Below are 16285 nucleotides of genomic sequence, written 5' to 3'. Positions count from 1 at the left end.
CCAAAGTCATGTTTTCTGACGAAAGCAAATTTTGCATTTCCTTTGGAAATCGAGGTCCCAGAGTCTGGAGGAAGACAGGAGAGGCACAGGATCCACGTTGCCTGAAGTCTAGTGTAAAGTTTCCACCATCAGTGATGGTTTGGGGTGCCATGTCATCTGCTGGTGTCGGTCCACTCTGTTTCCTGAGATCCAGGGTCAACGCAGCCGTCTACCAGCAAGTTTTAGAGCACTTCATGCTTCCTGCTGCTGACCTGCTCTATGGAGATGGAGATTTCAAGTTCCAACAGGACTTGGCGCCTGCACACAGCGCAAAATCTACCCGTGCCTGGTTTACGGACCATGGTATTTCTGTTCTAAATTGGCCCGCCAACTCCCCTGACCTTAGCCCCATAGAAAATCTGTGGGGTATTGTGAAAAGGAAGATGCAGAATGCCAGACCCAAAAACGCAGAAGAGTTGAAGGCCACTATCAGAGCAACCTGGGCTCTCATAACACCTGAGCAGTGCCAGAAACTCATCGACTCCATGCCACGCCGCATTAACGCAGTAATTGAGGCAAAAGGAGCTCCAACCAAGTATTGAGTATTGTACATGCTCATATTTTTCATTTTCATACTTTTCAGTTGGCCAACATTTCTAAAAATCCCTTTTTTGTATTAGCCTTAAGTAATATTCTAATTTTGTGACACACGGAATTTTGGATTTTCATTCGTTGCCACTTCAAATCATCAAAATTAAATGAAATAAACATTTGAATGCATCAGTCTGTGTGCAATGAATAAATATAATGTACAAGTTACACCTTTTGAATGCAATTACTGAAATAAATCAAGTTTTTCAAAATATTCTAATTTACTGACTTTTACCTGTATACCTTGATGTTGCAGAAAAAAGACCATATATTTTTTTAACCGATTTCCGAACTCTAAATGGGTGAATTTTGGCGAATTAAACGCCTTTCTAATAATGGCTCTCGGAGCGATGATGTCACAACGTGACGTCACATCGGGAAGCAATCCGCCATTTTCTCAAACACCGAGTCAAATCAGCTCTGTTATTTTCCGTTTTTTCGACTGTTTTCTGTACCTTGGAGACATCATGCGTCCTCGGTGTGTTGTCGGAGGGTGTAACAACACGAACAGGGACGGATTCAAGTTGCACCAGTGGCCCAAAGATGCGAAAGTGGCAAGAAATTGGACGTTTGTTCCGCACACTTTACCGACGAAAGCTATGCTACGACAGAGATGGCAAGAATGTGTGGATATCCTGCGACACTCAAAGCAGATGCATTTCCAACGATAAAGTCAAAGAAATCTGCCGCCAGACCCCCATTGAATCTGCCGGAGTGTGTGAGCAATTCAGGGACAAAGGACCTCGGTAGCACGGCAAGCAATGGTGGCAGTTTGTTCCCGCAGACGAGCGAGCTAAACCCCCTGGATGTCTTGGCTCACACCGTCCCTTATGCCACCGAAGATGATCAAGAGAAGAATATCGACCATAGCTTCCCTGGCCAGCTGTCATCAACTCCAAAACTGGACAGATCAGCTTTCAGGAAAAGAGAGCGGATGAGGGTATGTCTACAGAATATATTAATTGATGAAAATTGGGCTGTCTGCACTCTCAAAGTGCATGTTGTTGCCAAATGTATTTCATATGCTGTAAACCTAGTTCATAATTGTTAGTTTCCTTTAATGCCAAACAAACACATACCAATCGTTGGTTAGAAGGCGATCGACGAATTCGTCCTGGCTTTCTCCCGTGTCGCTGGCTGCCGTGTCGTTTTCTTCGGTTTCGCTTGCATACGGTTCAAACCAATATGGCTCAATAGCTTCAGTTTTTTCTTCAATTTCGTTTTCGCTACCTGCCTCCACACTACAACCATCCGTTTCAATACATGCGTAATCTGTTGAATCGCTTAAGCCGCTGAAATCCGAGTCTGAATCCGAGCTAATGTCGCTATAGCTTGCTGTTCTATGCGCCATGTTTGTTTGTGTTGGCATCACTATGTGACGTCACAGGAAAATGGACGGGTGTATATAACGATGGTTAAAATCAGGCACTTTGAAGCTTTTTTTAGGGATATTGCGTGATGGGTAAAATTTTGAAAAAAACTTCGGTAAATAAAATAAGCCACTGGGAACTGATTTTTAATGGTTTTAACCCTTCTGAAATTGTGATAATGTTCCCCTTTAAGGAAGACTGTTTTGTTTTTGCACTTAATATGACAAGAAGTACCTGTACAGCAACAGATTGACTCTAGAACAGATTATTTATGCTACCACTGTACTTTTGGGAACACTTCTATGAAGATTAGATGAAATTTGGACCAATGACAAAGAAACATTGGCCAATCAGAAGTCAGATTGTTGGATTGATTGATTGATTGATTGAAACTTTTATTAGTAGATTGCACAGTACAGTACATATTCCGTACAATTGACCACTAAATGGTAACACCCGAATAAGTGTTTCAACTTGTTCCACGTTAATCAATTCATGGTAAAAGTGGTAAGGATACCACCTTAAAGTGTAGTTTTACCATGACCTCCACCTCATTACAATGGACTTCAAGGCATGTCTTTCAGAACCAATATCTCCTCCACTGGGGAAAATCCAAAGACCTTTCATGTCAGGCGTTTTCTTTAGGGAATAATTCCGCTCCAAGTTCCAAATATTGTCAACACACTCACATTCAAAGCAGGTTTCCTCTGATATGACCTTGAGCTAAAAGGCTTTATCTGCAGATTTACTTAGATCCAAATGCTTAGCAGCAAGTTTTCTTTGCTGCAAACTTGAATGTCTTTGTCCCCTCTTCCTAATTGTCATTCTCACTGCTAATAATAAAAGCCGGCGATAGTATCTGTGGCAGCGGCAAAACAATGGAAAAGCCAAAGTGAGTCTGCCCAGCCTAAAGTGATTAGATGAGTTTGTGGCTAATCCCCACCTTGAGCAGGTAGCACAAGGCTGTCATGGTGACCAATCGATGGGATCCACACACACACAATAAAATAAGCCTTTTCAGCATTCACCTCATCAAAACAATTCAGGAGCTCATTTTAATTCCACCTCTTTTTTTTGTCTCAGTTCAACACAAAATGGCAATTACGTCCAGGTTATTAACGAAAGCGCCAAACGACGGGACCATTAAGAAGGCTGACACAAACAGATCGATTGGACAGACGAGGGACAGGTAGAGCGACGAGGGAGGGTCTTACATAAATCAAGTCAATCTACAAAAGGCGAGCAGAAAGAATGACAAAAAAAGAGAGACAGAGAGAAAGATGTTGTGGACAAACAAACAAGGCCGTGCTTTGTGATGGTTGTATTCTAAATGGGCCATTACGGCTCAAACCAACTGCGCGCCTATTGATCGTTGGGCCTTAGGGACTGCCGAGTCACCTCAAAGGTTCTGCAGATAACGCGCAGCTGCAAGTCGACACTTCATTAAAAAAAAAAAACCCTAACAAAAAAACTAGGTCTGTATACGTATAATATAATCTTTCATTAAAGTGCCTTGACAGAATATTTGTATTCGTTTTGAATATTGAAACTAAACCCAATTTCCACATAGCCTGGACATTAGTTCAGCAAGTCAACTAGTTTGACTTTTCGTACTTTAGTATTTATTTGAATGTCATTCATGAGTTCAATATTTTCTGTAGTAGACAAAAGAATGGTATCATTTAAATATGGTTCACAAAGATGTTATAATCTGTGTCGGTGAGCACTTTTCCTTTGCAGAGGGTAATCCATCCAATTGAGCATCAATATACAGGAACTTCTCAGCCTCTTTCAGCTGATGATGCAACATAATTTGATAGCCGCTGATGAATGGCACAACATTGGACTTTGTGATCTCATCAAGGTTTGTTGTCCATAACACACCAATACCATAACCCCACTGCCACCACGGGCCAATCCATCCACTACGGCGGGGGTCAGCAACCCGTGGCTCTGTAGCGCCGCCCTATTGGCTCCCTGGACCTCTTTCAGCGATGTGTGATAACGGAAAAAGATGAAGAAAAAAAAAATTGTTTTAATATATTTTCTGTAGGAGAACAAACATGACACAAACCTTCCTAATTGTTAAAAATCCCATGGTTTATATTATACATGATTCACTGATGAGAGTATTTGGCAAGCACCGTTTTCAGCGATCCTTGAACTCATCATAGTTTGTTTTCATGTACAACTTTCTCCGACGCTGCCACAGAAAGTTTTATGCCACTCCTTCTTTGTCTCTGTCATGACTGGGACTGTTGCGTGGTTTGTTCTCCCGAGGTGCAAAAGATTTGGACCAGATATAACTTGCAGGTGAATACATATTTAATTTTACTATAACAAAAGGAACAAACTATAGGCACGCACAAGGCGGAAGTACAAACTTGACAAATGAAACAAATACTTGCACATGGGCAAAAAAACTAAGGACATGAACAAAAGTCGCTAACTGTGGCATGAATCGAAAAAACTTACTTGGACATGGCATGAAGTGCGCAGAGGTAAACAGAGTGTGACAGGGGTATGATGTCGCCAGAAAGACAAACTGAAAACAATGAACTTAAATACTACAGACATGATTAGCGAAAACAGGTGCGTGACTCAAAATGTGAAACAGGTGCGTGACGTGACAGGTGAAAACTAATGGTTGCTATGGTGACAAAACAAGAGTGCACAATGAGTCCAAACGTGGAACAGGTGAAACTAATGGGTAACCATGGAAACAAGACAAGGGAGTGAAAAGCAGGAACTAAAAAGAGTCCAAAACCAGACAGCACATGGCCAAACAAAAACATGATCAACACAGACATGACAGTCTCATTTTGTACACCAAACGTTTTATGCTGTGCGTGAATGCACAAAGGTGAGCTTTGTTGATTGTTTTGATTTGCTGGAGTGCTTATCAGGCATATTTGGTCAATCCGTGACTGCAAGCTAATCAAGGCTAACATGCTATTTAGGCTAGCTGTATGTACATATTGCATCATTATGCCTCATTTGTAGGTATATTTGAGCTCTTTTAATTTCCTTTACTTATGTCCTCTGTGTATCTAATTTATATTTGCATGTCTCATGACACAGTATCTGTATGTAATATTGGCTGCATTTCTGATAGTTCTTTGTGCGCCGTGTTGTTCCAGACCACAGCAAACGCTACCCAGCTTGCAAAGATGGTAATAAATCCATTAGAAGAAGACAGCATGCAATTTCCTTAAACGTGGACACACACATCTATACCTTTGGCCATTCTGAGCCAGTAATTTCCAGAAGTTATCTTATTCTGTAAGAAGCCTCCATTTTACTAATGTTTTCCAATGTTGCAAAAATGTGTAGAATAAAAATTAAAATAGAACATTTCTGTCAACAAAGATTTGCGTCAGCATTTGATAGTAGGCTAATATAGCTAACATGGGAATTTACATCATGCGTTGCCTTCATTATAACACTTGTTTAAGACTTTTAATTTTTTGCGGCTCCAGACAGATTTTTATTTTCTATTTTTGGTCCAACATTTTGGGTTGCCGACCCCTGCACTACGGTGACATCAGCAAACTGCTCACCCACAAGACGCCATACACGCTGCCACTGTCATGAACAATTAAAATCGAGATTAATCCGAGAAGAAAACACCTCTCAAAAGTGCCATACCCCATCGAATGTGAGCATGTGACAATGACCTGCAGTCATGTCGAGACCACGATGACCACGACGAGCATGCAGATGAGCATTCCTAGGAAGTTTTCTGAACGGTTTGTGCAGAAATCTCTTGGTTGTGCAAAGCCATTGTTTCAGCAGCTGTTTGGGTGGCTGGTGTCAGACCATCTTGGAGGTGAAGATGCTGGATGTGCAGGTCCTGGGCTGGTGTGTTTACACGTGGTGTGCGATTGCGAGGTTAGGTGGATGCATTGCCAAATTCTTTTAAACGCTTTTGTAGAAGACTTCTGGTTGAAGACTAACTTTGTTGATGCACCTTTGGCATCAGCTACAGCCTCAAGTCTTTTTGAATGCGATGCCACAAAATTGGCACACCTAACTTTGGGGCAGTTTGGTCCATTCCTCTTTACTGCACCTCTCAAGCTCCATCAGGTTGGATAGGAAGCATTGATTTTTCATCCAGGATGTCTCTGTATATTGCTGCAGTCATATTTCCCTCTAACCTGACTAGCCACCCAGTTCCTGCCACTGAAAAACATCCCCACAGCATGATGCTGCCACCACCTTGCTTCACTGTAGGGATGGTATTGGCCTGGGGATGAGCGGTGCCTAATTTCCTCCAAACATGATGCCTGGCATTCACGCCAAAGAGTTCAATCTTTGTCTCATCAGACCAGAGAATTTTGTTTCTCATGGTCTGAGAGTCTTTCGGGTGCATTTTGGGAAATTTTTTACTAAGAAATGGCTTCCGTCTGGCCACTCTACCACACAAGCCTGATTGGTGGATTACTGCAGGGATGGTTGTCCTTCTGGAAAGTTCTCCACTCTCCACTCAGAGGAACCATGTGGTTCTTGGTCACCTCCCTGACTAGACTAAGATGAATGCAACAATGTACAGAGACATCCTGGATGAAAACCAACGCTTCCCATCCAACCTGATAGAGCTTGAGAGATGCCGCAAAGAGGAATGAGTGAAACTGCCCAAAGATAGGTGCGTCAAGCTTGTGGCTAAAGTATTCAAAAATACTTTAGGTTGTAATTGCTGCCAAAGGTGCATCAACAAAGTATTGAGCAAAGGCTGTGAATACTTATGTACATGTAATTTTTTTGAAGTTAGATATACTAGATCCACTCGACGTCCATTGCACCGGTCGCCCAGGGGGGGGATCCCCACATCTGCGGTCCCCTCCCAGGTTTCTCATTGTAGCCCATTGGGTTGAGTTTTTCCTTGCCCTGATGTTGGATCTGAGCCGAGGATGTCGTTGTGGCTTGTGCAGCCCTTTGAGACACTCATGATTTAGGGCTATATAAATAAACTTTGATTGATTGACATATATATATATATATATATATAGATGTCAGATAATATCGGACTGCCGACATCATCGGCCGATATATGCTTAAAAATGTAATATCGGAAATGATCGGTATCGGTTTCAAAAAGTAAAATGTATGACATTTTAAAACGCCGCTGTGTACACGGACATAGGGAGAAGTACAGAGCACCAATAAACCTTCAAGGCACTGCCTTTGCGTGCCGGCCCAATCACATAATATCTATGGCTTTTCCACACACACAAGTGAATGCACGCATACTTGGTCAACAGCCATACAGGTCACACTGAGGGTGGCCGTATAAACAACTTTAACACTGTTACAAATATGCGCCGCACTGTGAACCCACACCAAACAAGAATGACAAACACATTTCGGGAGAACATCCGCACCGTAACACAACATAAACACAACAGAACAAATACCCAAAAGCCCTTGCAGCACTAACACTTCCGGAACGCTACAATATACACCCCCCCCGCTACACCCCCCCCCCCAAACCCCACCCCCACCAACCCCACCCACCTCAACCTCCTCATGCTCTCTCAGGGAGAGCATGTCCCAAAAGCTGCTGTTTTGAGGCATGTTAAAAAAAATAATGCACTTTGTGACTTCAATAATGAATATGGCAGTGCCATGTTGCCATTTTTTTCCATAACTTGAGTTGATTTATTTTGGAAAACCTTGTTACATTGTTTAATGCATCCAGCGGGGCATCACAACAAAATTAGGCATAATAATGTGTTAATTCCACGACTGTATATATCGGTATCGGTTGATATCGGAATCGGTAATTAAGAGTTGGACAATATCGAAATATCGGATATCTGCAAATATATATATATATATATATATATATTCTAAACTTTTCAAATTGTCTTTATGGGTTATTGTTTTGTAGGATTTTGAGGAAAAAAAGTTATTCGTTCCATTTTGGAATAAAGCTGTAATATAACAAAACGTGAAAAAAGTGAATGGCTGTGAATACTTTCCAGATGCACTGTAGGTCATACTTTGACTTCTTACCAGGTGCGTCCAAACTATGAGAATCGTTATTAACAGCTGACGTTTTGTGTAGTTTTTCAGGCTGTTATAGCTATAGATTGCTTTAATTAATGGTTTAGCAATCTGAAATGTCTCTGATCATTTCCTGATAATACTGTAAATCTTGCACCTTTTATTTATTAATGATCGTAGTTATGTGACCTATTCTGCCCTGCTGCGTGGCGAGAAAAAGCAAAAAGCATTGCTCTGTGTGTGTGTGTGTGTGTGTGTGTGTGTGTGTGTGTGTGTGTGTGTGTGTGTGTGTGTGTGTGTGTGTGTGTGTGTGTGTGTGTGTGTGTGTGTGTGTGTGTGTTGAATAAAAATGATTTTCCCTGAAAATTCAGCTTGATCACAGGCTGTATTTTTACATATTCATCATGTTTGGCAAACTTCCCTGTTCAAATTGGTAATAAATTAATATGCAGACTTTAATCATTGAGATCGCCAACTGTGTGCGAAAACATCTGTGTAAACTTTATCAGCTTGTGCACAAACAAGCTCAGTCTTGAGCACACTGACTTGGAATTAATAAGGAAGATGAAGAGCTTTTGTCTTAAAAGTGTAACTACAAGTTGGTGTAACAGTCTTGATACAGTTCTGAAGTTAGTGATGTCATTTAGCTATTTGATTTTTTTCAATGCTTTATCAAGTTACATTACAAGCATATTACATTACACATCACATAAATAAGTAACATGTCAAAAATATTAACAATAGTATCAGGTACAATATCAGATATATAAATACAAACCCCAAAAGCAGTGAAGTTGGCACGTTGTGTAAATCGTAAATAAAAACAGAATACAATGATTTGCAAATCCTTTTCAACTTATGTGCAATTGAATAGACTGCAAAGACAAGATATTTAATGTTCGAACTGGAAAATGGTATTTTTTTGCAAATATTAGCTCATTTGGAATTTGATGCCTGCAACATGTTTCAAAAAAGCTGTCACAATGCTCATCCAACACTTATTTGGAACATCCCACAGGTGAACAGGCTAATTGGGAACAGGTGGGTGCCATGATTAGGTATAAAAACAGCTTCCATGAAATGCTCAGTCATTCACAAACAAGGATGGGGCGAGGGTCACCACTTTGTGAACAAATGCGTGAGCAAATTGTCGAACAGTTTAAAAACAAAATTTCTCAACCAGCGATTGCAAGGAATTTAGGGATTTCACCATCTACGGTCCGTAATATCATCAAAAGGTTCAGAGAATCTGGATAAATCAATGCACATAAACGATGATATTACGGACCTTGAATCCCTCAGGAACACTTCAGAAAACCACTGTCATTAACTACAGTTCGCAAGTTAAAACTCAACTATGCAAAGCGAAAGCCATTTATCAACAACACCCAGAAACGCCGCCGGCTTCGCTGGGCCCGAGCTCATCTAAGATGGACTGATGCACAGTGAAAAAGTGTTCTGTGGTCTAATAAGTCCACATTGCAAATTGTTTTTGGAAACTGTGGACGTCGTGTCCTCTGGACCAAAGAGGAAAAGAAACATCCGGATTGTTCTAGGCGCAATGTTCAAAAGTCATTATTTGTGATGTTATGGGGGTGTATTAGTGCCCAAGACATGGGTAACTTACACATCTGTGAAGGCGCCATTAATGCTGAAAAGTACATACAGGTTTTGGAGCAACATATGTTGCCATCCAAGCAACATTATCATGGACGCCCCTGCTTATTTCAGCAAGACAATGCCAAGCCAAGTGTTACAACAGTGTGACTTCATAGTAAAAGAGTGTGGGTACTAGACTGGCCTGCCTGTAGTCCAGACCTGTCTCCCATTGAAAATGTGTGGCGCATTATGAAGCCTAAAATACCACAACGGAGATCAACTTAAGCTGTACATCAAGCAAGAATGGGAAATAATTTCACCTGAAAAGCTTAAAAAATGTGTCTCCTCAGTTCCCAAACGTTTACTGAGTGTTGTTAAAAGGAAAGGCCATGTAACACAGTGCTAAAAATGCCCTTGTGCCAACTTTTTGCTGCCATTAAATTCTAAGTTAATGATTATTTGCAAAAAAAATGAAGTTTCTTAGTTTGAATATTAAATATCTTGTCTTTGCAGTCTATTCAATTGAAGTTGAAAGTTAAAAAGTGATTGGCAAATCATTGTATTCTGTTTTTATTTACAATTTACACAACGTGCCAACTTTACTGGTGTTGGGTTTTGTAGATAGACAAACATATTCAGAAAGAGGGTTATAAATGTGACTGTGGAGGAAAATTTACACCAGAGCATATCCAGCAATTCCACATTCCACAATCTCCTTTTTTTGTTTCTTTTTCTATTTTGTTACAGCACGTCCCCTAAGCGTCAAAGCACCATCGACACAAATGAGCAAGGCATCGGGCAGTGAAAGCAAATTTAGTAGTTGTAATTTAGCCATCGGCTTTTGAATTAATCCAAAGATATTTTTAGGCATGTGCTAATTAACAACAAAGATGACTACTGTACTTTATTCATAAATATTTATTTATGCTGTAACTGTGCTGCTCATTAAGCTGTTGCAAAAATAACAACACAGTTAAACGTTTGTCCTTTTAAAAGCAATGGCAGGCAAATAATAAAAACAAATAGTCATTTTTTTATGTAAACAAAGGAAAGTCAAAATAGCTATTTTGACTGTCCGTTGTTTACATTTAAAAAAATAAAAGAACTTTAAGATATCTAGCTTCCTCAAAAAGAAAAATGGTGGTGTGTTTAGAAAGATGCACACAGGTGTATATAAACAAAGTTTAGCTGGCGGACTTTGCCTAAAATCATACTTAAAGGCCTACTGAAATGCGATTTTCTTATTTAAACGGAGATAGCAGGTCCATTCTACGTGTCATACTTGATCATTTTGCGATATTGCCATATTTTTGCTGAAAGGATTTAGTAGAGAACATCGACGATAAAGTTCGCAACTTTTGGTCGCTGATAAAAAAGCCTTGCCTGTAACGGAAGTAGCAGACGAGTAGCGTGACGTCACAGGTTGTGGAGCTCCTCACATCTGCACATTGTTTACAATCATGGCCACCAGCAGCGAGAGCGATTCGGACCGAGAAAGCGACGATTTCCCCATTAATTTGAGCGAGGATGAAAGATTCGTGGATGAGGAAAGTGAGAGTGAAGGACAAGAGGGCAGTGGGAGCGATTCAGATAGGGAAGATGCTGTGAGAGGCGGGTGGGACCTGATATTCAGCTGGGAATGACTAAAACAGTAAATAAACACAAGAATAGCCACAACACAACCAGGCTTATATTTAATATGCCACAAATTAATCCCGCATAACAAACACCTCCCCCCTCCCGTCCATATAAGCCGCCAATACAACTCAAACACCTGCACAACACACTCAATCCCACAGCCCAAAGTACCGTTCACCTCCCCAAAGTTCATACAGCACATATATTTCCCCAAAGTCCCCAAAGTTACGTACGTGACATGCACATAGCGGCACGCACGTACGGGCAAGCGATCAAATGTTTGGAAGCCGCAGCTGCATACGTACTCACGGTACCGCGTCTGCGCATCCAACTCAAAGTCCTCCTGGTAAGAGTCTCTGTTGTCCCAGTTCTCCACAGGCCAATGGTAAAGCTTGACTGTCATCTTTCGGGAATGTAAACAATGAAACACCGGCTGTGTTTGTGTTGCTGCAGTCGGCCGCAATACACCGCTTCCCACCTACAGCTTTCTTCTTTGCTGTCTCCATTGTTCATTGAACAAATTGCAAAAGATTCACCAACACAGATGTCCAGAATACTGTGGAATTTTGCGATGAAAACAGACGACTTAATAGCTGGCCACCATGCTGTCCCAAAATGTCCTCTACAATCTGTGACGTCACGCACTGACATCATCATACTGAGACGTTTTCAGCAGGATATTTCGCGCAAAATTTAAAATTGCACTTTAGTAAGCTAACCCGGCCGTATTGGCACGTGTTGCAATGTTAAGATTTCATCATTGATATAAAAACTATCAAACTGCGTGGTCGGTAGTAGTGGGTTTCAGTAGGCCTTTAATAAGTTATTTTTCACACATCTGCATCTCTTTCTTCCAGATGTGCCATGAAACCCAAGAGTCGCTTTACTATTAGAGCAAGTTATTTGTGTCTTTGGCATGTTTAGTGTTCACATTTTTGTCTTAATGTTGCTCGGCGGTCACCGAATGCGCTGACAAGCACATGTTTGTTACTGTCCGGCAAAAATATGAGCGATGACGTCGCCGAATATGAAATTAATTTGTCGGCGACAAATTCTATCAAGGATTGTTTTAGGACAACTTCAACGAGTGGCCTAGTAGTTTTCAAACAAATTTGTTGTGCACAATGTATCGTTTTTCCTTGGAAAAATGAGGCGCATCCCTGGGACACATGGGAAGTGAATGTACCGTATTTTCCGGACCATAGGGCGCACCGGATTATAAGGCGCACTGCAGATGAGCGGGTCTAGTCAGGTTTATTTTCATACAAAAGGCGCACCGGATTATAAGGCGCATTAAAGGAGTCATATTATTATAATTATTTTCTAAATTGAAAACACTTCCTTGTGGTCTACATCAGTGTTTTTCAACCTTTTTTGAGCCGAGGCAAATTTTTTGCGTTGAAAAAATCCGGAGGCACGCCACCAGCAGAAATCATTAAAAAACGAAACTCATTGACAGTAAAAAGTCGTCACAATTGTTGGATATGACTTTAAACCATAACCAACCATGCATGACTATAGCTCTTGTCTCAAAGTGGGTGTACTGTCACCACCTGTCACAACACACCCCGACTTATTTTGAGTTTGTTTGTGTATTCCTGTGTGCACTGTTTTAGTTCTTGTCTTGCCCTCCTATTTTGGTGGCTTTTTCTCTTTTTTTGGTATTTTCCTGTAGCAGTTTCATGTCCTTCTTTGAGCGATATTTACCGCATCTACAGTACTTTGTTTTAGCAATCAAGAATATTTCAGTTGTTTTTCATCATTCTTTGTGGGGACATTGTTGATTGTCATGTCATGTTCGGATGTACATTGTGGACGTCGTCTTTGCTCCACAGTAAGTCTTTGCTGTCGTCAAGCATTCCGTTTTTGTTTACTTAGTAGCCATTTCAGTTTTAGTTTCGTTCTGCATAGCCTTCATTAAGCTTTAATGCCTTTTCTTAGATGCACTCACCTTTTGTTTATTTTTGGTTTAAGCATTAGACACTGCCTCCCGCTGTTTCCGACATCTACAAAGCAATTAGCTACCTGCTGCCACCTACTGATATGAAAGAGTATAACATAGTTACTCTGCCGAGCTCCAGACAGCACAGACACTCAACAACAACACGTCATTTGCAGACTATATTTACTGGTTTGCAAAAAATATTTTTAACCCAAATAGGTGAAATTAGATAATCTCCCACAGCACACCAGACTGTATCTCACGGCACACTAGTGTGCTGCGGCACAGTGGTTGAAAACTACTGGTCTACATAACATGTAATGGTGGTCCTTTGGTCAAAATGTTGCATAGATTATGTTTTACAGATCATCTTCAAGCCGCTTTCTGACAGTCGCTTCCCGATGCGCCATTTTGTGGGCGGTCTTATTTACGTGACTCACCTTCGGCAGCGTCTTTTCTCCGTCATCTTTGCTGTAGTGGTGTAGCGTGCAAGGACGGGAGTGGAAGAAGTGTCAAAAGATGGAGCTAACTGTTCTAATGATATTCAGACTTTATCAATAACGGAGCAGCATCTCCTCATCCGTGGCTCAAGAGTGCAAGAACAACGCCGGAAATGTGTCCCGTGAAAAACCGTCCAACCAGAACTCTCTAATAAGTAAAGTTCCTTGGGTGAATAATGTAAACTCACTACACCGGTATGTTTTAGCGCATTCATGGTGAGACAGATATAAGTAAGAACTTTACACTACTTTATATTAGAAATGGCAACAGCGGAGGATGAATGTCCCATAACAAGAAGATAGAGAAAGAGAAGAAGCTTATCGACTACGGACTACAAAGGCGGACATGCGCAAATTTTCAGGACTTTTGCAGATCCCAAATACAGATCAGCAGGTGCCCTAAGGTAAGAAAAGTTGGTTTTGCATAATATTGCGAAATAAAACGCCAGATGATACAGTATGTCTTACCTTATACACACACCATAATAATACTCGTATGTTGAGGCACAATACAATCCATCAAGAGAAGTTTCTTAAGCGCAAAAATTATTGCTTGAAGGGGTGAAGTTGTATTTTAATTTACAGTTTATTTAAGAAACATGTTCATTATTATCCATCCATCCATTTCTACCGCTTGTCCCTTTTTGGCGACAAGCCCAGCTGCACCCGGGCGGAAGGCAGAGTACACCCTGGACAAGTCACCGCCACATCGCAGGGCCAACACAGATAGACAACCATTTATTATTATTTATTATCAATTGTATTTATTTAAGCACACAGTGGGCATTCAAATGAAAAAACGGTACCGGTACTTTTCAAAGGCAGTATAGTATCGATTTCAATCAATTAGTATCGCGGTACTTTATCAGTACCGGTATACCGAACAGCCCTAGTGTGTTTACCACAGTATGTATTAAAGCACATCCATACCTTGTTTGATAAATGTTCTGTATCTGTATCCAGGAGATCGCAAAAAGCCGCTGCCTGACTAGGGCTCAGAAAATCTGCAAAGACTCCTCCCACCCCCACCAAAGACTGCTTTCACTGCTGGACTCTAGAAAGAGGTTCCACAGCCTCCGAAGCAGAACCTCCAGGTTCTGTAACAGCTTCTTCCCTCAGGCCGTAAGACTCTTGAACGCATCATAATTAAATAATCCCCTCAACTCCCCCCAAAATGGATTAACTCGCTGGAATAAAAAAGACAATATAACATACATCCATAAACCTGGACGCATGTGAAAAATTGCAATATATTTATCTGTACAGTAATCTATTTATTTATTTATATATATTATATATATTTATTTATTTTATATATATATTATATATATTATTTATATATATTTATTTATTTATACATGCACCGTATTGCTTTTTTATCCTGCACTACCATGAGCTAATGTAACAGAATTTCGTTCTTATCTGTGCTGTAAAGTTCAAATTTGAATGACAATAAAAAGGAAGTCTAAGTCTAAGTCTAAGTATTTATATAGTGCTTTACTATACCTGAAATGATACCAAAAGCGCTTTACATTACACATTGCATTCACTCCTTCGCACACATATTCACACAATGATGGCAGAAGCTGCCATGCAACCACGACTCATCAGGAGCAAGGTGGGTAAAGTCTCTTTCCTCGAGTTGCTGGCACGGCCGCTCTACCATCTGAGCCACGCCGCCCCTTGTTCGCTACATTGTTGCAAAGACTTCCAAAATGTGCATATAATTCTTAATAAACAGTGAGAATAAAACTAAATTTGTGTGAAAATGTGGGGTATTTTAAGCTAATTTGAATTCTGAAAGCAAATATTTTAACTGTGATTACTCATGATCAATCTAAATAGTGTAATTAATATGATTTAAAAAATTATCATTTGACAGCACTTATTTATTTAAATGTTTTTCATGAAAGTATTCAAATATATATTAAAAATCATATATTTGGTTGTTGTTTTACACCACAAACTAACCTTCAAATCTGTGAAATACTATTACAAAAAAAATTATAATGTTTTACTCTTTCTAGTGAAGCTACACACAAACGTACCAGAAGTTCTTGAAAGGCGTGTTGATTTCGAAGACCCGGCGGTCCAGGTCTCGTATATTGGCAGCCGTCAGCTCCACTTCGCAAATAGCCAGGCCCGCTTTGTAATCCTTGAGGGGCACAAAGAGATCGAGACTTAGAATAAAAACATCAATAGCTGCTGTGGTACACTCATTAGGGGGAGAAAGATAGAAAAACTGTCTAATGGATGAACTTTTTTTTATTTTTTAAATGAATGCCGGCTATTGAATTTAGACATTTAGATCAGGGGAACCCAAACTACGGCCGCGGGCCAGCGTCCACAATCCGGCCCACGGGACATCCCAAGTTAAATGTATTTTTATTTTTTCATTTGTCCTGTCCAGCTACACAGGAAAATCATATTGTTGATGTAGATGCCCATGTCTGCTGTTCAGATTTACTTTACAAAAGGGAAGTGTGGGATACTCCTCTTGTTGCCTTATTTGTATTTGACTTTATTAAATGTTTCGGATTATTTTGGCTCTACTTTCCTAGTCAACAGTCTTAACCACTGAGCTATACTTGGTCTTGCGC

General features: G+C 40.5%; 1 protein-coding gene across 2 annotated transcripts in view; it reads right to left on the bottom strand.

The window, feature by feature from the left end:
• arap2 (ArfGAP with RhoGAP domain, ankyrin repeat and PH domain 2) overlaps positions 1-16285 on the bottom strand; it is a 321200-nt gene that overhangs the window by 194043 nt on the left and 110872 nt on the right. For both annotated transcript variants that reach the window (XM_061961001.1, XM_061961002.1), the window contains exon 10: positions 15734-15840. In XM_061961001.1, coding sequence (XP_061816985.1) covers positions 15734-15840 — 107 coding nt within the window. The remainder of the gene's footprint in view (positions 1-15733; positions 15841-16285) is intronic.

This window comes from Nerophis lumbriciformis, linkage group LG05 (genome assembly GCF_033978685.3).
Source record: "Nerophis lumbriciformis linkage group LG05, RoL_Nlum_v2.1, whole genome shotgun sequence".
Classification (NCBI taxonomy): Eukaryota; Metazoa; Chordata; class Actinopteri; order Syngnathiformes; family Syngnathidae; genus Nerophis; species Nerophis lumbriciformis.
This window is presented reverse-complemented; position numbering and strand designations above follow the sequence as displayed.